Source organism: Thunnus thynnus, chromosome 2 (genome assembly GCF_963924715.1).
Source record: "Thunnus thynnus chromosome 2, fThuThy2.1, whole genome shotgun sequence".
Lineage (NCBI taxonomy): Eukaryota > Metazoa > Chordata > Actinopteri > Scombriformes > Scombridae > Thunnus > Thunnus thynnus.
In genome coordinates, this window is record NC_089518.1 from 19,535,760 (window position 1) to 19,560,569 (window position 24,810).

General features: G+C 39.8%; 1 protein-coding gene across 1 annotated transcript; it reads left to right on the plus strand.

Moving 5' to 3' along the window:
- Positions 1–15,458: 15,458 nt before the first annotated feature.
- LOC137195614 (hyaluronan and proteoglycan link protein 1-like) lies at positions 15,459–24,636 on the plus strand. The gene is made up of 4 exons (XM_067608125.1): positions 15,459–15,767; positions 20,660–21,022; positions 22,278–22,577; positions 22,781–24,636. Exons 1-4 carry the CDS (start codon positions 15,677–15,679, stop codon positions 23,068–23,070), a joined length of 1,044 nt encoding a protein of 347 aa, XP_067464226.1. The 5' UTR covers positions 15,459–15,676; the 3' UTR covers positions 23,071–24,636.
- The last annotated feature ends 174 nt before the right edge of the window (positions 24,637–24,810 follow it).

Genomic DNA, 24,810 nt, shown 5'->3' on the forward strand with positions numbered 1-24,810 from the left:
ATAACATATACACACCCATGGTTGTGTATCTTATGTCATGGGAGAGGCACACATGAGAAATATCTGGAGATTACACCAACACCTGGTATTCAACCACTGCACCTCACCAACCCCGCAGCATGATATCCGCTGGCTGTCATGAGAAGAGGATGACGTGTACTTGTTTCCTGTACCTGAATGAAACACTAAACACACAAACAGATTCTCTACCTTTCAGTGTCACTGCTGAAAGGAGTTGGGTTTTCTTTTTATGTTCCAAACCTTGTGCCAATTCTGTGCTGTGTCAGCACAGCACTGGTGTGAGTATGGGATGCTCTGAATGAATGGAAATCTTCCATGTTCAGTCCCACCATTGAGCCAATCGAGTTATAGTTTCCAGCACATGGGTAATGCCAGCATGTGAGTTCATACAGGAATGTCAGCACAACCACAACAATTAAAGTAAGCTACAGAAACAGTAACACAAACAGTATAGATATATACAGCCTGTCATCAAATTGCATTGCACACTAGCAGTGTGTAGTTACCTTGGCAATGGTCAGAGGCCATTAGTGGGCAGAGAGAAGCAATGAGCCAGGAAGAGCTGCTGTCTTACTTGCATTGCAAGATTTGATTTGCTGGAAAAACTACAACTGCGGATTGCTAATGTTTCAGGCTCGAGAATGAATTGGTACAAAAGATTTGTTTGTATTTCCCCGCCCTGCTTTGTAAAAATTTATCAGATAAACATTCCCTCAGAACATTATCAGATCAAGCCAAATCTCAGGTGTCCTTTCTTGCAGCCTTGAGGAAGCATATGGGACCCCTCCGAAATAAGTGGTACCAAATGTTTTTTTTTTATAACAATGGGTCAGTGTTGAGCTGAATCACTCGCAGCAGTGCAGCAGAGAAGCAGTTCTTTCTAAAGCTGCAGTCTAAGCCAACAAATCTTAAAAGCTTAAAAGTCCCAACCATCATCAATTAGCTGGCATCAGTGGGCTGTCAAGACGATTCAAAACATATGCAAGAAACATGGTGATGTTTATCATTTTTGATTTGTCTTAAAGCTTAATTTTTTTTTTGCAAGATGACTGATTCCAGTCCAAATCCATTAAAGGACGGAGTATCTAAAGGCTTCAGACATGGGCTATTTGTCATTTCTTTACATTTGCAATAGTAACACATCTTATTGGTTTATACTGGTAAATTTTCAGTCGCCAGCAGTTGTAAAATGTTTTCATAGGTTACTTTTATCGATCCGTGTACCCTCCGTCCAAAGCTGTGTTCAACCTGTTTGATAACAGGATAAACAAATACACAATACATTATTTTTGTTTTTGTTTTTCATGTGAATTAAAAAAAACAGAAATCTACGTGCTTTTCCCATTTTTGTCTTCAAATCAGCCGTTGGAATAGAAATTAAACCAAAACCAGAAAACAGCTTTTGACGGAGGGTACACAGACTTTTATCCATATATTACCTGTTTAAGTTTGGCCTACTCTGCTAACAGGAGATGCACATTGTAGCCCTGATGGATTGATAGTATATGACAGGACTACTGGGTTATGTAATCTTATCGAGCCTTGCTGGAATCCATTTGTTGCTGAAAGCAAATCTGGGCCTCCCTCAAACCTAAGCAGCTCATGCTGAGAATGAAGACTGGCACACCTCTGACCTGGGTGTCTGCTGGGTCAGCTTTAACATAAAGGATACCATGATCCAGGTCCTGCTGTCACCTGCTGCGCAAACATGATCCTTTTCCCTCACTGAGGTAGATACGAAATCAATTCAGTTCAGTGTGGTCCATGTGTAGAATATCTGTTTGACTTGTAGAAGAAAAATATTAAGAATGACCCCTAAAATTTTTTGATTTTCTGTGGAAGATGGAAAAAGGATGAAGAAAGGAGGAAGGAGGATGATTATGGTCGAGAAAATATGTGGTGTTATATTGGTACTAAGTTGAGGTGCTGTTTCTTTACATTTGTGGGGTATACATACAGCCAACAATATGTTTCCCATGGAAGTAGTTCTATGACGAGGAATTCTGAATTGCTACACTGAGCACTTGTTTGAGTGATGGGGTCAATGTGGGGGGTGACAAAGAATAGCAAGAAGGATCCTGTGGACATATAACTGACTATTATAAAAGGCAGTGCAGTCAGCCTAAAGCAGGCTGCGTCAAGACTTCCAAATGGATACATCTGACCATACACTTGAGAAAACTTAGCATTCAGACATCTAGCCAAGACAGGATATTGCTCCTGATGTTTAATAATTTCATACATCCACTAGTCCATTACTGTTTGTGACATGTTTCCAATTCTGTGGTTCTGTTGTCATGCCCTCGAATTTCATACCGTTTAATGTACATTGTGTCATTCCACCCTTACAAAATACTAGCACAGGGAGGTGTTGAAATGCCTTGGTTGGAAAATATGTGGGAAATTCAAGTGCTGCCATAGGAAATAAAATGGAGGAAACAATATTTTCTAGTTAAACGGAGCCCAAACTGCACAAACAAGAAAGATTTCAATCATCAGGGTGCATGCTGTCTTACTTGATAGACTGAGATATTGATGCTAACCAAAAGGCACACTCAGAGTTTCCACATTGCGTCAGATGGCTCTGAAAGAAAGATCAACTTTGTGTAGCTAAGAGCTGACTGACTGTCACCAAAACTAACAATGACACAAGACAGATGACAAGGCCATACTCTAATATCTTACTTTTCTGTGTTTCACCCAGGCATTTTCACCTATATAACTTCATCAATTATGTATGTAAGATTCGACATGCACATGTTTTCCTATGTGTTTTTGTCACATTACCGCCTGCTGGTGGGAAAGGCAGAAGAATAGATTGGAAACAGATTGATGCTCAGTAGCCAATGAGCTTTACTGCCCAGCAGGAAGAACAGTGTGCACGTGGTCCAAACCAAGGGAACTATGTTCTGTAAAGCATATACCCCAGACAGGAAAAGAATCATATTAATTTGGCCAATGTAGAGGCAAACATGTTGTACATAAGGGATCTTTTAATGAATTCCATGAGGTAATTTAATCCTATAGTCGCCTCTATTGTCAGTTTGGTGTGCCTTGTTTTCTTCAGCTGTAGCATCTGGTTTATTATACAACACAGATGAACAATTGTTAATATGAACACTGTGAGCTCAAAACCGACCTCCACCCACCTTTACACAAAAAAGTGATGTTTTTTTCAGTGGTTCTTTGAAGTGAATCATGGGGATCTGACATACTGTTTATACCAGTGCCACCAAGAAATTGTGGAGTCAATCCGTGCACATGGAATTACTGTTCCACACATGTGTTCAAGATTTTGACTGGTTCCTCAGTTTTTGTCTCATGAAAACAGTAGGTGCTGAGTCATTGCTGCACGTGAGGCAAACACGGAGATAGACACAAAGGAGTTTTCCCAGAACTCCTGTCACTAAAGCTAAATGTATACAGCATGCATTTTACATCCCATCTTGAAATGCCAAGATGGTGGTTGTTTTATGCTTTAAGAAGAGCCCTGCCACAAAATATTGCTGATGCTTTTCTTTGCATGAATAACATGTGACTATTATTTGCATTCATTTGTTGCATGTATTTGGCCAGATTTAGGAACATCTGTGCACACAGATAGACAGGAGAGTGGATTTTGCTGCAGGAGAAGTTGCACGTTTCAATGGAAATCTACTTTTTCTCCACTGTAAAACTTGTCACTATTGGAAACAATAATTAGGGTCTAAAAATGATTTTGAGTCTTCTTACTGTTTAGAACCATACAGTATCTCTGCGGCTTTTCCCTCTCATTATCCCTTCATTGTTCTCATTGCCCTACTCTGTAGAGAACATGTGGAAGTTATTCTCATGTTCCAGTGTGCTGACCCCAGAACAGGGAAGCAGCTAGAGGCAGCTGCACATCACTATTAAAATGGAAACATAGTTAGGTGGGGTGATTTAGAAGAAAGATACACTGGAAGATGCTGTAAAATGATTTTAAGGGCTGAACTAGACAAAATGAAAAGGCTGTTGTATTCAAGACCCATGAGTTATTTGTCCAGCTTTCAGCTCCCTTTGTTACATTGTATACTATTTGTTCCATAGGTGATATTTGTCACTCACAGCCCTATTTTATTAATAAATGACATATGGGAGGGTGTCATGCTGAGCTGGAGAGAAGAAAGGAGGTGTAAGTGGGCAAGAGTGGAGGGGAAAAAGACTCAGCATGAAGAGGGCATTACACAGCACACTTATAAAGGAGAACTGTTACTTTGCCCAGAACACACCGGTGTTGGACTGCTGTTGATGAAATGTGAACTGTCTTGGATCTGATTGCAGAACATCAAACTTCTGGATCATAGCTTCTGTGCTTTATTTTGCATTACTCTTTGGGGAAATCTCCCTTTATTGTCAGAAATAACACAGAGGTATCCATCTGGGATTTGTAAATTGGCAAAAGAATACTGTCAGTGAATACTGTCAATGCCAGTATTCGGTGCATTGTGTAAGGAAACAAAGGAACATTATGTAGTAGGTTAAGTCACTCATACATAACAATGGAGAACAGACATGTTTCTTCAGTTGTTGCAAATCTTGGGGACCTCAGTGGAAAGTAGGAACAGCTGGGCACTGTACCATAACACTGTCCCTGAACCCATTTGAGGTTTGAGGGTGGCCTTCCTGTCTATACTGGTGCTTTAGAATTATAGGGTGGTCTTCAAACTTCATCCCCCTAGCCCACCCCTGCCCTGGGAAAGCTTTAAGACACTTCTGTTGAAACTGTGTTTAAACAGCAGCATGAAGAGAAAACAAGAGTAGGATATATCTTACTCTGTAAGTGCACAGATGGAAAGTTTATGGATACATGTAACCACTTTGGAAATTCAGGGCTTGATGAAAACAAAAAATATTCAGCTCTAATGCTGTTTAGTTTTGGGTGGATGGGTGGGGCGAGTTAGGGTTAAGGCATCCTTGTAAAAGTTGAATCATTATTTGGCTGAACGTTAATACTTTGAGAACTTTATAGTCAATCATGTTATGTAACGTAAGTCAAAGTCTCTCTACAAGCACAACACTGCAGGCCGTATGCCTCCTTCGATGCTAGCAAAAGCTCCAACATTCCTATAAAATCAGTAATGAAAGAAAGTTGAAAAAAATAGTCAGTATGTTATAGTGTCAGAGTGTTTCTATGCTAATAATCTGAGAGCTTTTTCTCATTATATTGTATATGTTTTTGCAATTTCTATGCCTCATATTTCCCTCTATCTTAATTGTTCCTGGAACGAAGCACAGGGTTGGTAAATGATTTTGAGTAAAGGGGGCATAGTGTGATCCAGGTTGCCTTGCAGGCTTGCACGGGAATGTAAATCAGCAGTCTGACTGAAGGTGGAGAAAGAGAGAAAGGGAGAAAAAGAGGGAAAGAAGAGCAGTAATGATCACTTCAGCAATGTTGAGGGATTAATAGAGTTTATAACACCACTCCATTTGAGGATTATTTCCTGTCAAACAGGGTTCTGTTCATCAGGATTGAGCAGGAGAAGAGAAGAGGATGGAACAAATTCATTCCTCTCCCATTTCTTCCCTCTTTTCACACTGCTTCCTGTTACACAAAGGATCCTCTGTGAGAGGAGATGGTGTGTGGCAGGGGAGGGGAGGAGGCTGGGAGTTTGGTTGGGGGAATAGAGAAAATGCATTGGATTGTGTTGCACTCTTGGCTAGACATTTAATTTGTCAATGCCAGGTTTGATGCCAACATTTACAGTGTATTTTAGCCTTACTGATGTGATTTGTGACACCATTGTTTTGATAATGATTCCAGTGCCAACTTAATATTATGTCATTGTCAAGTTACACCAACAAAGTAGTGACAAGTCATACAATTTTTCATGCAATCAAGTCACAGATCTAGTGGAGCTCTTTCTCCTCCAGACTGAACATCGCCTTAATTTACAGTAATCTAAAACAGAAATTTGTCTTTCTGAAGGTATAATGAAACTAACCTTACAAACTAAATGGAAATGTGGCCTTTCTTCTCTACTACTCTGATCACGAATGAAACATTCAAATGAGTCCAAGAGCTGAAATTACTGTCACAGCTACTGTATTTTGCCTAGATCAGCAGCCAACATATGTTAGATGCTGAGTTGGCATGACTTCTTTTGTTAAGTATGCAGTAATATTAACGACCCAAGTGTTCATGTAAAGTGTTCATGTAAAATAACCATGTGATCTGAAAGTAAATTTAATCATGTCTCCTGGCAATTTGCACTGCTACATTGTATAGTTAATTGATGTAAATGTGTGCTGCAACTATAGTGTACTGTAACTGTAGTGTTTTTTATTTACACTACAGCATAGTAGCTACAATTTTCCCATATGGTATGGAGTAATTTGTATGTAGAGCAGATTAAGTTTTCCCCATTTATTATCTTTATTTTAATAAACGTTTGCATGTTTTTTATGAGTCAGTACTTCCTGAGCTATATATTGAGTGATTTGTGTTTAATTTTGGCAGTTATCTAGTTTGATATAAGCTTTATATGAATGCTAAACAACTGGGGGCCTGTACTCATCAGGTTTTTCTCTGTTTGGCTCATTAAATGGATTTCATGTCTAATCGATTATAAATGAAGCAGCTGTTCTAGAGTAATTACAGTTCTTTGTTAAACACGGGCCTTGAAACAAGTCACACAGTTTAGCTTGGAGCTGTTTTTCATGTGTTTGATTGCTCCTTCAGTCTTCACTTAGCGGAAATCTTTGCGTTGTGCCTCTTGCTTCCCACATGTCCTCCTCCTCAGTCTCCCACAACATATGGTATCTATAACTTTACCATACTACTGGCTTGGGAGAGATCTACACTGTTTCACTTGAAGTCTCACTTGCCTGTCCAGCTGTGCTGTGAAGTTGTTTCTCTTAAACCGAAGATCTGCTGGTCAATGGACGGTGTTCAGTTCCTTCTATGTTAAGTATGAATGATTCCCTTTAAATCAGCATGGCTTTTACTTTTTTGTCATTTTATTAAAGCATCTTATAGTTTTGATTGTGCTGTACCTGAAGTTTAGGCACCATCTGTTTCCAATCTGTAAATAGATGCTAAAAGCCCACTTTTTTCAATTGGAAACAGACAGTTCTACACAACTTCATGCCATATAGGTTTAGTAACTTTCACAGAGAAGCATGATAATTCTGATTAGTTTCAAGTAAAATTAAACATCAGGCCAGAGAACCAACTGAAGTTGATGTCTGTCTTTTATTCACAATGCCAGGTGGCTGAGTGACCCCACCCCTGTCCTTGGCTAGAGCTCCGGTTGGGATTCTGAAGTCTAAATGGATTGTATGACTTTTTATGGCTCCTTAAATCAATCATGAATTAAACACACATGTGGCTTTAATGCTGGCTTTGTCTTGGGCTCCTGGGTTATACATTAAATTGGTAAAGGTGTAATAATTTGCCATGAACCCACCCAAACTATCTCCCTACATCTAGCTCTTAATATCTCAATTGTCATTTGATGCTGATTTTTCCCCTCAGCTGTTTTTGACCACATTCTGGCATCCAGCCTCACTGTAGCTCAACAAGGCATGTCAAAATTCTATGTTTCGCTCTTATTTCAACTCCAACTATAGTTCTCTTTAAATACAATAAATTTGGTGATAATGACTTAACAGCAATAAAGAAATTTGAGTTAAAAAAAAAAACAAAACAGGAGAACACATGTTCATTTACCCGCAGGACAAAATGTTCTCCTTTTTAACTGCACCATTTTAACATTTTTTTTTACAGTAGCTACTTTTCAGCAGGTCTGGCTCATAGTTTAATGTACATATTGCACAATAATGAAGAAAAAGCCTTCAGGAAGTGCAGATTAGAAGACGGTATAATCAGTTAGAGGGTGACACACCACACATCACACTTTTGTTTTGTTCTTTTGCACCTTTACCAGAAGAAAACTGAATGCAGATTGGTTTCCCATAAATGATGTCTCCATAGTCATTACCCAGGGCTACTGTAAATTCTCTAACTGTGCCAATGTGGTCTGGAAATGCATCCCAGAAAACCTAAAGAGAAATGTGTGGGCTTTGACAACATACTGTAATTACATCTAAGTTTCCATGGCTCCCTTTTGTTTACCTTTAAAGAGCTCCATCAGTGTGGAATTTATAGCTTTCCATTCAAAATATTTAAAGAGACGTATACTGTTATTGTTTTAAAGGGCCCTAGCGGGGGGGTTTGCATGTAACAACCTATTTTACCACACATCATGTTACTGCTGACCCCTTTTTTGTTCTTTTTTTAAAGATAGTTTATTAGATTTTTATATTGTGCATCTAACTCTTTCCTGGTAGTCACTGAATTCTTTTACAGTATTAAAATGTACTCAAGCAGATTTTCAACTTGCTTGAAATACCAGTTAATGTCTTTAGTTAATGACCTTAGCTAATGGTTCTACACTTGTCAAGCTCTCCAGTCTTGCATGGCACATATGATGACAGTGTCAGATTTACCACTTAAAATTCCTAATATGTTTTTCATATTATATGTTTTTCATATTATGACAATATAGGCCCTTGATTTCAGACAATGGCAGACAAAAGCAGGCTACTCATTTCACGCCAGTGACCATTGATTTTGATAGCTGAAATGACAGCAGATTAATTCAGCTGTAGCTAGCTAGCTAATTTAATTAACAATCTTCATGAGTTTGTTGAAAATGCCATCTAAGACTGACCTTTTAATGTTTCCAGCTGACTTGTATTAAAACAAGAACCCCATAAGGGAGACTTGAAAAGTCCACACTGAAATTAAGTAAAGTATTATTTTACATTTTTGACTGCTACAGCATTTGCTCTGTGAATCACTTCCTGTGTTTCAAAAATGAAAACCAAAAGGTAGAAATTTATATTTTATATTTTTTGGTTTTATGACGATGTCCCCTAGTTTTGCATTAGTTTGATGGACATGGATGGAGAGCATTTTGAAACTAGCAAATCAAATTTTGCACAAAGCAATAATGTTAATCATTGGCAGAGCAGATGGCGGCCTGCTGCACAACGTAGACTCTGAGCAACAACCCACATTAGTTTTCCTGCTAAAGTCTCCTTCTTATCTAACTTACAAACATGAACAAAAATGCCTTAGCTTGTTCAAACAGCCACCAAACAAACATTCACCAGAAAAAAGTGTACCTTCTAATGTCAGTTTGTAGGCTAGTTAGCTAATTAGCTGCTCAGCTGTAGCACATTAAACATGTAAACACACCTACAAATGTCACTCTGGCCCTGTTAGATGGTGTACTACTTACTCTTTAATACCACTGCTAACAACAAGCTGTCGACGTCTGCCCATGACTTGTACCTACAGCGCAAATTTGCTTACCTTGTCTCCCTATAGTGTAACATCCTACAACATTCAAAAGCAACAAAATTTTGATATTTAGTTTATTTTTATTTTGATATGGTTAGGAACATGCAGTTTTGTCATGATTTTTAAGATGCAAAACCCCAAAAGCATAACTTTCAGTTCCCTTATGTATACACTTTTGATGATGACTTTCTCATCTTTTCCTCTTTTCAGGTTCCTGGAAATGATGCAGACTGTGTGCCTATATTAGAGTCTTTTTTCTGTATGACTGTAACATGGCAATCTCCATGTGTTACTCACTGTGTTATGACTACACAGATTCCATTAGCTCACCTCAAACACAGGTCAAATGAATGCAGTTACAGCTTCCAGTTATACCCCACTTATGCATTCAGACCATGGTCTATTTGTTTTGTGAGGCATGACTCAGATATACGTATGTTGGTTTGAGTCATGTCCTACTAAGTTATTTTTCTGCACAGTGTGTTTGTGTGTGCCAAAAACTACCGACACTGTGAAATTTTTACGACAGATGACGTTTAAAGTAAAGACTAATTATTTCCATCACAAACCACAATGCATTTTCACCAATCTAACCATAAGAAAAATGACTGCAAGTAAATGTTTTTTGTTTATATTTTTTATATTTCTACAGCTTTATTTATTCAGTATTTCAGATGTCAGTGGTTTCACAGATGAAACATATGACATGTGTTCTCCATAGTGATCAATATTGAGACAATGAGTTTATTTTATCAACTCAAAACTCAACTCAACAACTTAACTGTGGTTGCTGACAGAAAATCCCCCCTGCCAATATCCAGCCACTCAATGGTGAACAACTAACCTTGACAACATAATTTAATATTGCGAGCTGACATTACTGTGATTGTTCAAGTTGCGTTACTGTGACTCCCCCACAGTCTTCTGGGGCTGTTTCTAACATGGAATTATACTCCGACCTGCCTCCTGATGAGAGCTTGGCAGCCAAGCAGATGAAGAAGGCCAACCATCAGATGGAAACAAGAGATAAAAGGATAAGCAGAAACAAATGGTTGCTTGTGGCACAGCAGTTGATAAATACAATTTTCTCATGACATAATGTGATCCAAGTTGTGCTCTACTACACATATGTGAATATAACCCAGGTTTTATGTGATGCATCAATGTAACTGAAACTTTGTGCAATCACAAGAGAGAAATAACACTCTTTGGAAAAAAGGAAAGGAAAGGGATTAACCTGAAGCTATTGGTTCAGAGTGAGGATTGATTCACAGCTGGCTTGTTTTATGTCTTTGAGATGCTGAAAAAAGACCATCCTCAATCTGTGCGCTTGCAAGTTGAGTATAAAGTGTGACACAGTCTGGAAAATAACTGGATATTGAAAGTGTTGGAAGAGATATATAAATTGAAAGTGGTATTACTTGAGTAAAAATAATAATAATTCTTTAATGAAAAACACTCCATTACAAGTAAAAGTAATGTACATTGAGTACCAATTACACAAATGCATTATTGTGTAAGCAATATGTGTATTGCTAAATAGTATAATCTTTAACAACACCTCAAATTTAATTAGAGAATCATGCACTTTGTATAAAACAACTTGATCTTTTAAGTATAGCTGTCATAGTTGCCATTGCCACCCTGGCCACCATTCAGTCACCATTCATTGCACACAGATGGCAACCAGAACGGCCGGTGAAGCCAAGAGTAGGCAGCCATGTGTGGAGGCATCTCTAATCAGGATCTGATGACAGAGTATATCCATTACAAAACGCAAAATGAATCATACTCTTTTTTGTTCTTCCCAATCTGATATGGTGGGGATGACGCTGTGACACAGCTGTGTGGCATCAGAGCTGCTTTGCTCACGTATGTACCCATTCAGCACGTTTGCTTTCTCATCCCACCCAGATATTTTAAAGCCCTAGTCTCTCACTTCATTGTTTTATCACTGCCTCATTACCAGGCGTGAACAACGTATTATCCCCACGTCACCTTCAGAAACACTTCCAAGTCTAATCACGTGTTGTCCTAGCGCAGATAATGAGGAACACATGTTTGGCGGTGGCTAATGTGACTGTGGCTTACATGAGATAACCAATTCTTGTTCAGCTTTGACCTTTCCAGTCCAGAGGTTTATATAACAGACTCCCATGGGACCTGCCAGTCACCCTTCAGATGCTGCGCGCCATCCCTGCCTTCATGCGATGGCCGGGACCAAGGGAGCTGCTCAATGTTAGCAGGAATCATATCACCAGGCCAAGAGCTGGGAGCGCAGTCTGCAGAGAGCCAGCTGCAAATGTGCTCATGGCCCTGAGACTTGGCTCTGATACAGCAGACGCATGAAAGAGCCTTTGGGTGGGACTCCAAATCCTCTCAGCCTCTAGACATTCAATATACATTTATACAGGCCAGTACATTCTGTACTTATTGTGCATGTATAAACGTGCACAAGTATAAAGACATATGCAAAAATTGATACACACATGTTTACTTTAGTGGTATGGCTTGTATCAACAGACATTGACATTGCCAGTACTGGAAAAGTGGTATTCATGGAGATGCCAATGACTAATCTATAGTGCTGCTTGTCTGGCAACACAGACTTTCTTGATTCACTCTCTCATCACTAAGCGCATGAATTAACTCCTTGTAGTCACATACAGGAGAGATAGTGGAAAACTTTCAGAGAAAGTGCTGCCTTTGTGTCTTTGATGTGTTTCTGTGACATGTTTGAAGTCAGGCCTAGGTGTTTTGATAAATTTCTACATATGTAAAATGTGGGGATATATCCGTTTTCCATTCCTTTTTTGTTTTGATGTCAAAATCAGCCAGGTCTCCTTCTGGATACGTCATCGGGAATGCATTTCTCCAGACAACAAATCTACTTCCATTATACCATTCAAGCAGAACATGTCATGATTAAAGGTCTTGTATTTGGCTCCTGTAGCGGAGCAGGACATGCAGATGGAAGTAGCTGTGCATCCAAAAGCATAGCAAAACAAAAAAGTTAAAGGTTCTATATGTACGAATTGTGAAGCAATTTACATGTAATAATCACTTTTTATTGCCAATGAGTGAATGAGTTGTTACGTAACTTAAAAAGTGAGACCTTCCCTGACTTTCTTGGTTACCTGTAACAGTCTGTGGACTGATTTGTAAGTGAAAGACCCGGGCTGGATTTTCCGCAAAAATCCAAAGGATGTGACGTTTTTGTGCGCTCCTGAATGCCTTGCCTCTCTCCCGCTAACGTCAACAGACAAAAACGGTCCAAGTAGAAACAACACATTTCACAACCATTGCCTTCTCCTCAGCACACACAACTAAAACAGAACTATAGCAGAACATAGCTTACCCGTTTTGTTTTTTCCACCGCTGGTAGTTCAAAGGTCGTAATAAGCACACATTTCACAACAAAACCGCAGTGTGTTGCTCCCCGGCCACAGCATGTTTCTCCACGGCTGCAGCACGCTGCTTCCCAACAGCAGTGTCTTGCTTCCCAACCACAGCGCGTTGCTTCCGGGCCACAGCTCCATGAGCCTACTGGTGTTTAGGAAACACGCACTTGGTAAAAAAAAAGTTGGTGGTTTGCGTGTCAGGTCAGGTTCGAGTGGTTGATTAAACGCGTATTTTTACAGGTTGGGCGGCGCGGATTGGCTCTCACTGGCAAACGGCCACAGCGTAGCAGTGGCTGACTGACTGGGAGTGAGCGATGCTTTGCTGAAACACGGTGCAAAACACAACATTAGAGATGTTATTATGAGAAGTGTAAGCAAGGAAAAGGACACCACCTCCAGCAATAGGCTCACGCCTGCTTGCTCCGCGAGTGAGTGTGAGCAACAGGATGTTGACTGCAGCTAACTTAACGGCCACCTGTGTCACTAATGAGATTTTTACAAATAGAACCTTTAAAACATGGTCAATGAAAACTGAAGCAATTTATGAGGAGGAAATATCTGATCTCTCTAAAGATCTATCTATCTGTATCTATTTCTTAAATTACATAAATCAGCAATGTCCTTGTTAGTATCTGTGTTTCCCCTCATGCTGTTGATCATTACAGGACTTATGTAACATTTCATCACTCAAATTTCATCAGCAGAGAACACTCAGGAGTTCATGTTGAACCAAAATCCCAAAATGAGTACTGTACAAGCCATGCAGTTTCTCCAAACCCAGAGCCAAACTGTAGTTCTCATATGAACTGCCAAGCTCTTTCAAACACAATTAGGTTGACCACCAAAATATTTACAGTTTCGTAATGTGGCTTAGATATCTGCTGATGGATTGGCAACCCATGGTAAGCTATGTAACACTTTTTGTTGATTTTACTGGTTCTTTTACACCTCCGTCATGTATACACCCTGCATGAGCACTGCCAACCTATTCTTCTTTGAACTCCTTTGTCAAGCAGGACTGAATGGGAATATTGTAACATAAAAGACAATTCTTTCAAACACATGTTTGCCAGACTATTGTGTTCTCACAAATGACTGTTTGCTGGGAGGGAGGGAAGTGCTTGCCTCTCTGTAGCAATCCTATTGTTAACAATGCTGGTACAACTGGGGACTACATTGGCTTTGATACCCTCAGAGCACAGATGCTGCCATGATGCTGTACATGATTGCAGCTCTGGTTTAAGCTCAAAGCCTGTGTCAGGAGGAGACTGTGCCCTCACACCGAGGCCATGTATGTTTATAATTTCACCCTGTGTACAGGGGATAAGGCTGCCTTATGTAACAGTTCCTTAGATCTCCAGCAGATTGGAGGATTCAAGGTTGGGGCGAAGAGGATGTGCCCAGGGCAAGCTGGGAGTTTAGAATATACAACAGAGGCCCACCATGTACTCAGTTTCCATCTCTGTGGGGTTTGAGGGACTGACAGACAGGGCAGAGTAGCAAGAAAAAGAGAGAGTGTTTGAGTTGCCCCAGCTGTAATAACCTCATTGATGGAGTGCTACAGAACAGCATCTGCAGCGTGTTGCTCCACTCCCAGCTTTGCCATCTCTCAGAGACAAACTAGGCGGCTGAGAAAACGTTTAGGAGAGACCACACAGGCCCCCTTAGCTCATGACTGGTCGCAAATCCATGTCCTGCCTCCCTAGAGCTGCTCTGATGCCTCTGCTCTGTTACAGCATCAGAAGAGACAGAGAGAAAAATGTTCACATAATTTAAGGTAACTGTGGAAATGTTTAAAAGGGCAGATGGGTATTAACAAATTCACTCTCTTACTTTCTTGGTTACAGACGTTTATCAAACAACTCTCAAATAGGACCAGTGAAAGAGAAAAATGTGGCCTTTAATGATTGCACAGAGTAAATGTTACAGGGGAAAGAAAGAGAGGAAAGAGAAGGGAGATTAATAAATAAAAGAAGCAAAAGAGGACGAGGCAAAAGTATGAAGTAGGAGGACCTACTGCATACATCATTTTTATGATCTTTTTGGATTTAATAATCTTGCATCAAACATATCAGCCAACAGGGCTGTAAAGTGACTACACATCACTTTTATCCCAAGTGTGTGTGTTTGTGGGTGTGTGTGTTTGAACATGGGGGAAGTGTTCAGGCCATTTACAGAGTTCAGAGCTAAACATGACAACACTATTCAACTTATAATAAATAATAATAAATACATACATAAATAAATACTAACAAAAAGACTATAAATACAAAAAAAATGTAATGGAACGTTAAACCAGACTGAATCAGAGTTAACAGAGTGAAAACATACAGAAATTGTAATAACCACATTAGTCATGGGACTATGGATGCAAATCTGTATTTTAAGATCATATTTCACTCATTGCTTCATCAGCCTCTAATGAAGATAAATTAATATCTAATCAACTTTAATGTTGTGTAGTTTTTACTGAACTGTATTAATCACTGCAATCATTGCACATAATTATCTGCAGGTCAGTTGGCTGGAGTTTCACTGTATCTCCCATTTTCCCATGGGACAAGAGGGAGTTTTTCATACATAATGTGGCAAAGGGGAGCCAGTATAGAGCTGTGCATGGTGATGGGCTGAGGGGAGGGGGAGTGGTCTCAACCATGCTAGGCTACAATAAAAGGCACTTGTCTGGACTTCTAAGGAGCCCAAACTTTCCTGTAGCACCAGGCGGCTGCTGCACAGAAAGAAAGAAAGAGGCTACATGAATAAAAATTAAAAGAAAATCAAAAAAGAAGAAACTTTGTTAACATTTTAAGATAAAATTCAGCTCTCCTAAAATATTTACTGCTTAGATAACAAGTGCAGATTTTTCTTTTTGAATTTTATATTTATATTTTCATTGAAGAGGGCTTTTGTGTGAAAAAAAGAGAAAATGACAAGTCTGCTGTGCATCACTATATTCTCCCTGACCCTGGCTGGCAGTGTGTACAGTCAAATGACGACTACTCCTGCACCAATATCAGGTAAGATTCAATTTATGTAGAAAAAAAAAGTTGTGATATTGAAATATGTGGATGATTGTATGCTGTCTGTTACCATCCTTGGTGAATGCATGTTTGTGTGTGTGAGTGTATACATGCTTAAAGAAGAAGAAGAAGAAGTAGATGAGCTGTGTAAGAGACCTGAGCAAAAGTGGTAGCACAGCACAAGTTCGTGTAACAACAGGGTCATTGTAGCAGTAGGTAACGCGTTGTCTCTGGGGAAACACACACACAGACACAGTGTGACTCACCATTGACTCATTTACTTGCTGCATACAGACCACCACAGCATGATCCAGCTGGTGAATAAATCACCCTGTCATTCATAGAGGCTCACTGCCTGCACTACTTAATGAGGACCACACCACTAATACTACTGGGTGCACCCTTAAAATTGGTCACAGGTGCCTCTGTGTCTGAAAATAGGCAAGTAGGGCTTTTAACTTTTTGGATATAAATTCTTCTTAGAGTGCAAAAATGGTCAGGAGTTTCCCGCAGCAAAGTTTTGACCTTTTGTCATTTTTTTTTCTGTCATTTTATCAGTTTTCTGTCTTGTTCTCCCTGTGGCAGACAGAAAATGAAAACGAAGAAAGAAGTCTTATCAGCAAGTGCCTGCACTCCATCATGAGGCTGTTATAATTCAAATTCACACCTGCCTACAGGATGACACAATGAGATGGGTGCTGTGGTGAAAGAAGACAAAAACGGCTAGCTTGAAACCCATATCTCATGTTATATGTATTGAGTGATATTTAATGCGCTTTCAGCAGCCCTGCAAGCTGACTCAGTAGATGTCAAATTAGGGATGTCTCAGCTCTCTCTTTTCCAAAACGGGAGGAAATGGCTTGTCTGCAGGGAAAATAGTTTCACTCTTGTAGGAGATGATGCTTTTTTTATCCAAACATTGAAATTACTCCTATTGGCCAGTGATGTCACAAGTGTGTGTGTGTGTGTGTGTGTGTGTGTGTGCGTGTGCGTGTGCGTGTGTGTGTGTGTGTGTGTGTGTGTGTGTGTGTACAGTGCATGCATGTTTATACATGACCTCACTGTCTACATTATGAAAAAGCATTGGCTCAGCTCAGAATCATTGTTCCATAAAGTACAGTATAGTCTTTTACTAGCCATATGAGCAGTGTATTCTCTGCCTGTTCACGGGGCGTTGCCTGTCCTTATACCTACTGACTCATTCTGGCACTGGGAGCTTTTGGAAATCCGCCACAGTAACAGGCAGTCAGGCAGTGGCCTGACAGAAGCAAAGTTAAGATTAACGACCCGTAGCCAAACGTATAGAGCCCCATGCTGAACAGCAGCCAAATGACTCTGTCTTTCCCTGTGAGGTAATAGTCTGTTAAGTCTAATGCTTAGTGTGGCTGTTGGTAACTGAGACTTGGCATGGTTGCTAGGGCTGGGTGGGAAAAGGGGCTTGCCTGGAAATTGGCTGAGGCTGGGGGCTGAGTTTAAAATGTGTTCAGGTTAGGACATGAGACATTGATGGAACCATGTTTAGTGCTACTGTATATGTGTTCATTAAATTTGAGTGAAATTTAACAAATGTCTCTGGTGACAAGTCTCCTGGACATGTGTGCTGGGGATTGAGTATGTGTACCCATGTGAGCAATCTGCACCCACACTTTATGTTTGTGCTTGTTATGCATGAGGAAGAGTTTATTGAACTTAGTGTGTAGGAGTTGCCCTGCTGTGTTTGTCCCAGCTTCGCTTGTTAATTCTTTCTCCATATTGACACAAGCGGGCAAGCAACAGAAGAGAGAAAAGCTGTGATGTTGTATCTCATGTCTGTCAGAGGGTGTGGCTGTGCACACGTTGATATAAACATGCAGCCACTGCTCTCTGCAGATTTCTATCCTGTCATAGAGGAGAGATTTCAGCCAATTAAACATTTTGCTCATTCAATAAATTCAATAACTGTAACAGTGCAAACTATGTTTCAGGATTTAACAGCATAATTAGACTCCAGTAGTTTCAGAATATATAGGTCATTGAGTAGATTTGGACCATTGTACTGTTGTTGTTAATTTACAATTTGGTGTTACAAAGAAGCAGATGGTTCCAATCACTTGCTAATGCAGCCTTTTACAGAGTGAGAGAGAATTGTGCTCTCTCATAAAATGGCAGTAGGTCTTGGCTGCAGATGCAGAGCTTTTTTATTGTCTTACACATATGCTCATTTACTTCTTTGTTGTGTTTTCACTCCTAGCTACACTCTTCACAAAATTTCCAGATAGAAATGGTTCTGAATTATTTTGATGACCCATTTGTATGTTAAATGTGACACCTTTAACCTCAGAGAGTCTTATACAAATAAGATTTGGTCTGAGGGGCGACAAAGAAAAGAAAGGCTTCCTTCTCTTCCCAGAAGGCTAAGTACACACAACAGGCTGTTGCTTTATGAGTGTAGTGTGCACCACATGGCTGGGGCCACATTCTCCTGTGGGACATGTGTCTGCTGGTAACTGCAGGAGCAGGAAAGAGTATGGAATTACTTTCAACATGCCTGCCTCTCTGTCTGCTACTGCTGTCTCTCAGGCATCATTTCTTTCAAGTTCACGCCAGTATTTCTAAAATATGTCTTTGAGGCAGAGTTCCTAAGGTTTTAGGTCAGGACGTATTCTATATTTCATTTCAAGCTCTTTTCTCAGCATTATGTTGGCACTGTGATGTTTAATCAATCTCCTCCTTCCACAAATCACATCCAGAGGTTGCTATTCATCTCTGGGTAGAACAATGTCCCATAAGACTGTACAATGAAAGTCTTCATTCCGTCTACTCTTATTTCCTGAGTATGAATTAGAAATTTGGAAATTTTTAGGCATAAATGTTGGATGGCATCACACAAGGTAAGATGATGTTGATGTCACCTTCACCTTTGCCAGGGCTTTTGATTAGCAGTTTAGTCGTTCCGGGTTCTTCAGGTTTCAATCACACTTTATACAACTGCTACCCATGCAGAGAATTAATGAGGCACGGTAAAGCATTGAGTCATTACTGGCAAAACGGGCAATGTGGAATCTTGTCCAGACTGCTTTTAAACTCTGCACTTCTTTCGAAAACATAAGTTATTAGCAGTGGCAAAAGGGTGTTTCCTAGCTGGCATGTTGCTGACCAGTCAAGAGGCAAGTGAGGCTACTGGGTGTGGTAGCAGCAGTCTCTGGCATATGCAGCCTTATGAAAGAAATGGAGGAAAAAGTGGAAAAGGTGGGATTGAAGGGTAGATTTGGTCTGTCAGCAGTGCTTCTGCTAATTAAATTCTTCTGCAGGAGAGCTCAATACTAATGATTTGACGGCCACTGAACAAAGTTCAGACACGCGCCTACTATGTGGTTAGAATGGAGGATTGAGACAGTTTAGACACGGGCTTGATTAGAAGTTGTTTTAGTGTCACTCCTCTGTCTGTGGATGGGGGCAGATTATGGGTTGATCAGAGTGGAAGGCAGCAAGCCAGTGGCTCCAATTATTTCTTGCATTGCCCATGTGGGAAACGTTTTCCCTACTGAAGAGCCAGTGACACAGTATTCCAGTCATGGCTCTGGTGTGGCTGCTCAAAATGAGGCGCCTAAGAACAATTGTTGGCATCCTCATTCAGAAAGTAGAGACAGACTACTTCAGGCACAGATCATCCATATTGAGTGAGTGCGTATAAAATAAATCAAAAGCAGAGCAGCCTACTTTTTTTTTTTTCCTAGTGAATATAAGACATGGCTACAGACACTCAAGGGACTACGATTAAGCATTGGATCTGGATTCAGCCAAAAACTGCCTGGTTGCATAAGATTAATGGTTATGTCTGCAGACTACTTCTATCTAAAAAGCCAGTTTAAACACAATGATTACTCAGTTAGTTAATTACCACATTATATTACATGTCCTGTGCATTTTAGATCTTGACTCCACTTACAAGGTTGATTGTTCAAGGCTGTACGTGTCATGACAGGGGTCAAGGGTCGTTTACATCAGTCCATCTGGTGCCTATTACTGCCTGGCACAGGCCACCCCTCACTGGTTGGGGTCTTCTTAACTAAGCAAACCCTGTGAGGTCTCAATATAGAGGTCAGGGAGATTGTAGGAACCCATGTTGAGACACAAATGACCTGCTGTTTTAAGTTAAATTGTGGTCTGCTTAGAAAAGAGAAATGGATAGAGCAATACTACAAGAAGGGAATAAGTAAGAATCTGCAGGACAACCCCCATTTTTTTTGCAAATACATTTATCAGCTAGATTCTGCATTAACTGTGTTATCTGCTAACTTTTCCTGTTATTTGCTGGGTGACCTACATACTTTATACAAATCAGATGGAGCGGATGAAAGATAAGTGCTTTATTTTGGGGGTCAATTCAGAGGAGCCAAAGGTTTATAAGTGTCAGAACTGACAAGAGCAGGAAGGAGCCTGAAGAAGACCATTGACTCCAGGGTCTGAGCATTGGCTGGTGTCCAATACTGTATCTAATAAACCAAACAGGATACCCCCCAGACACTTTGATAGTTTGGTGTGTGAGAGAATGCCTTTAGCTGTAACTGCATGTGTGTGTGCATGTGTATGGTGTAATATTCTGAACAGTATATGCAGGCCATAACATTTGCTTCACAGGTGCTGAGCAACAATTATGTACAAAAAAGGAAAACTACATCAGATAACATAAATTTAAAAACAGGGAACCAGAGAGCAGTGTGCAGGCATTTTTCCTTTTCTGGTGTTTTCTCATGCTGCATCAGTTTCATGCCAAACACAACTCAAAAATGTTCTGATTCAATCTTTAGAATCAATGCATTAATTGTAGTTCAAGTTTATATAAACATTACATAATATCCAAGTATTATAGGCCTATCGCCAAACTATCATGTTCTCCTCTTTTCCAGCTTTTTCAACTTTTACAAAGGTTTTTGCTGAGCTTGGTGCCAATGTCACTTTGCCCTGCCGGTACCTGGCCAAAGACAGCTATGCCTTTGGTATCGTTGGTGGTATCCGAATCAAATGGACCAAGGTAGCGGAGGATGAGGCTCTGAATGAGGAGGTGCTGACTTCTATGGGGTTCCACAGGAACACCTATGGAAACTTCGTGGACCGTGTCTTTCTGCAGGAGCAAGACAATGAAGATGCCTCCCTAATAATGACTGACCTCTCCGTGGATGACACGGGAAAGTACCGCTGTGAGATCATCAATGGGATGGATGACATAATGCAAGATGTTTTCTTGGAGGTGCAAGCTAGCAAAATTGATGGTAAATCCTGTTTTTTTTTTTTTTTGGTTCAACATATACTTAAAGTATATGTTGAAATTCCAGTTGTAATGACATTAGTGTATATTTTATTTTCATCAGACCATTTTTGTACCTGTTCCGTTTTAAAAAATGCATTGTTCAGGATAAACCATCTTCCTTAACAATGTGTATGTTTCTAGCGATTAAAAACATTCACCTCTCCCTCTCTCATGGAAGAGGCAAAACAAAAGAACAGACAGCTTGTGTTGATTTTTTCAATCCACTGCAGTGATTTAGTCATGATGACATTTGAATACTGTTCAACATCAGTAAACAGAAACACATTTTCCATCTTTTCCAGTCCACATGGTCAGACATCTGACTTACTTATCAGAGTTTATAATCATTAAATTGTTTTCCCTCTCAAATGTGCCATTCAAAGAGAATCTGCTTTTCATGCCAGCTAGGGTTATCAACATATTTATTCATAGATTTCTGAATCCTTGCATGGTGACATATTAAATCCTTGCCGCATGTTAAAGTTCTTCTGGACAAAAGGTCAGCTCCCATCTACTTTTTGTTGATAGTTTTCCACATGTGGGAAGGATCAATCTGGACAGAGGCTAGGCAAACACATGTAACTTTAGACAAAAGTAGTCTTAACAGAATATTTTTAACCAAATATGTGCAGTCTTTCGGTCAACATATTTCCCTTGAGTTAGATTGCACGGATGTGTGGATTCATTTTTAAATTATTATTTAAATACTTCTTGTTTGATCCATGCAGTTAGAGCAGTTTAGAGCCCACTGCTTTGATCTTTAATGAAGCAGAACTTAACACCTAGTTTGCATGAGATGATCTTTTCTTCCCTGCAAGGGGCTAGACAAGCACTAAATTCATAAGTTAGCAAAGTCTGGCCTCTGGAGACAGTGCCGACATTCTGCAAGCTGCTGGACCTGAGTGACTAATAGGCCTACATTCAATAACATAAAACTAAACATATCTCATGGCAGCTCAGCTGGCTTCCCTGGAGAGACTGCAATTGACTCCAAGACACACAATCTTTATATATCTACTGGCCTGAATTGCTGTATATCAGCATCTAAGTGGAGAGAAATTAAACCAAAGATTCTGTACAGTGCAACAATGTGATAACTTATGTGTTGTACATGGCCATATTATTTAATTTGGTATCTTTTATCAGGAATGGATCTCCATTCAGACAAATATTATGATATGTTATCATGTTAATTTTGTGTCCTCTGTCTCGCTCAGGCATTGTGTTCCCATACTCCCCCTATGAAGGCCGCTACAACCTGAACTTCCAAGACGCTGTGCAGGCCTGCACGGACCAGGATGCTGTGATTGCCACCTTTGACCAGCTGTTTGAGGCCTGGAAAGGTGGCCTGGACTGGTGCAATGCTGGCTGGCTGGATGATGGCACAGTGCAGTATCCAATCACCAAACCCAGAGGGCCTTGCGGTGGTTCCAACAACGGGCCTGGCCTTAGAAACTATGGTCGGCGTAACAAGTTGAGCCAGTACGATGTGTTCTGCTTTGCATCTGCATTGAAGGGTGAGTATTTAGCTTGTTTATCCATTGCCTTGATTCAATATTCTCATGGTAGGATTGCACCATGCACCAATTTCATGGTTTTGTTAAAAAATTGCTTTGTGTAGCATAACTTGGTAGACCAATATGTAAACTACTTGAAGCATTGTATCTAGAAAAAAGGAAATTCTTGTCCTGACCACCTGTTTTGCTTTCTCTGCTGTCAGGAACTTTCTATTGGCTGGTCCAGCCAGAAAGGCTGACCTTTCACGAGGCTGTGCAGGCATGCTTAGACGATGGTTCAGAGATCGCTAAGGTGGGCCAGATGTACTCTGCCTGGAAGCTGGAAGGCTACGATCGCTGCGATGCTGGCTGGTTGGCTGATGGTAGTGTCCGCTACCCTATCTCCAGGCCCCGCAAGAACTGCAGCCCCACCGAAGCTGCAGTGCGCTTTGTTGGATTCCCAGACAGGGATCAAAAGCTCTATGGCGTCTATTGCTTCAAGGCTTATCAGTGAAGGGGTAGAGGAGAGTAGGGAAGCCATAACCACCAAAGAGCAGCAACAACCACAACCAGTAAAATCAACAATAAAGCAGATACACTTTGGATCTTAACTAGCATGATTTCAACACCTTTCAGAAACTGTGATAACCTTTTTAACTCCTAGAAAACAAATACTGTACACTTTACATCCATATGCGATGATTGACAAAATACTTTGTAGCCATTGAGTTTTGTTTTTCTCTAACTGTGCATTCATTAATTTTACAGACTGTTGGGTAAAGGGCAACAGTGTTAAAGTGACAGAGACAAGAACTTGATGGTTGAGAGACATCATCTAAGTTTGGTTTGTCTTCCACAGAATGATTAGATGTGTGAAGTTCAAGGTTTAGAGCAGGTATGCTCATGTGCAGATGTTAGTTGTTGCTTTAAAATTTGTCTAAAGAACAAAACATTGTGATACATATCTCAATTATCATTTCATAGAAATACCATAAATTGATTACAGAGTCATGAGCATAACCTGACAACCACTGTTGAGCTATGGCTATCAGCATATTGCAGTGAGTATTCTGGATCCATCTATCCTCAGTGTTGGAGGTGTTCATTTTCACATCTTTAACTGCAAAAAAAAGGCTCTTCAACCTGAGGAGTTGTGATTAAATTTACTGTTTAACGAGAAAGTGAATGTAAAATGTCTTGGACTGTGACCTATTCTGCAGTGATAGCTCCCATTAGATCAATTCCCAATTACAATTTGAAAGACATTTACTGAACAAAATGTTTTTACTTTTTTAATGTTTGTCACTATAGTTTTCTACACATTCATAATGTTTTTTGTTTGTTTGTTTGTTTTTTTTAAAGAAAAATACAGATTCAGTCACTTGAAGGTTATTTGTATAGTTTTTAGTTCTGTTATTGAACTATTCATAGCTGGCACATATAAAACAGTACTATTTCATCTAAATACTAATGAATGCTGAAAAAGTACAAATTTTCTCCTTCTGCCCTGAAAACCACCTTTTACCAAAACATACCCCTGATTGTCAAACATTAGTAGCAATTAGATAATATAGAAAATCTAATTTTACAGTAGTTACAAATACAACTAACACATGGATTAGCTGAATGGAGATCCACTCTGCTGAGACAGTTTCACAAATTGTTACTGAGGTTATGAGCTGTAAATGATACAGTTCCACTGGCACTCCTGATTAATACTGATGATCACTTGTACTGCAAAATAAGGATTCATTGTTAATCATGCTATAGTGATTGAATCTGAATAAGTATTTTGGAGTTAAGTAGAATCAAAACCAGTAAAAATCAGTATACTGTATATTGTCTCTAATGGTTTTCTGTTGACTACACTGAGCATATTCTGGACATACAGAGCTGGTAATCTAAAACTGTTACAAACAGCACTCTTCTTTTTAGCTTTCAGGAACAGTTTTGTGTTATGCTTTTTGTTACTTTATCTCATTTCTTTTCCTAACCCTGGGCACTGACATATGGTACTTACTGCAGGTTACATGTGGTAATATGGTGGTGCATTGTTTGTAAAAGCAAAACTTTTTACACACTTGTGCATGAAAAAAGGTGAAGGTATTTTTGTATCTTATTGCCATGTACCTTTTTCAACAAAGCAAGTTGAAATAAAGAATACAACTTTTAAATAAATTTCTGAAACTGTCCCTTTTATTTGTAGTTTTAACAACAAGGAACGTTTTTATTTCCACTGGAACAAAATCAGCAT

Excerpts from the sequence above, each read along its gene's own strand:
- LOC137195614 (XM_067608125.1), top strand. The coding sequence starts at position 15,677 with ATGACAAGTCTGCTGTGCATCACTATATTCTCCCTGACCCTGGCTGGC. Across the intron at positions 21,023-22,277 it reads GCAAGCTAGCAAAATTGATG|GCATTGTGTTCCCATACTCC; the intron begins GTAAATCCTGTT and ends TGTCTCGCTCAG. Across the intron at positions 22,578-22,780 it reads CTTTGCATCTGCATTGAAGG|GAACTTTCTATTGGCTGGTC; the intron begins GTGAGTATTTAG and ends CTCTGCTGTCAG.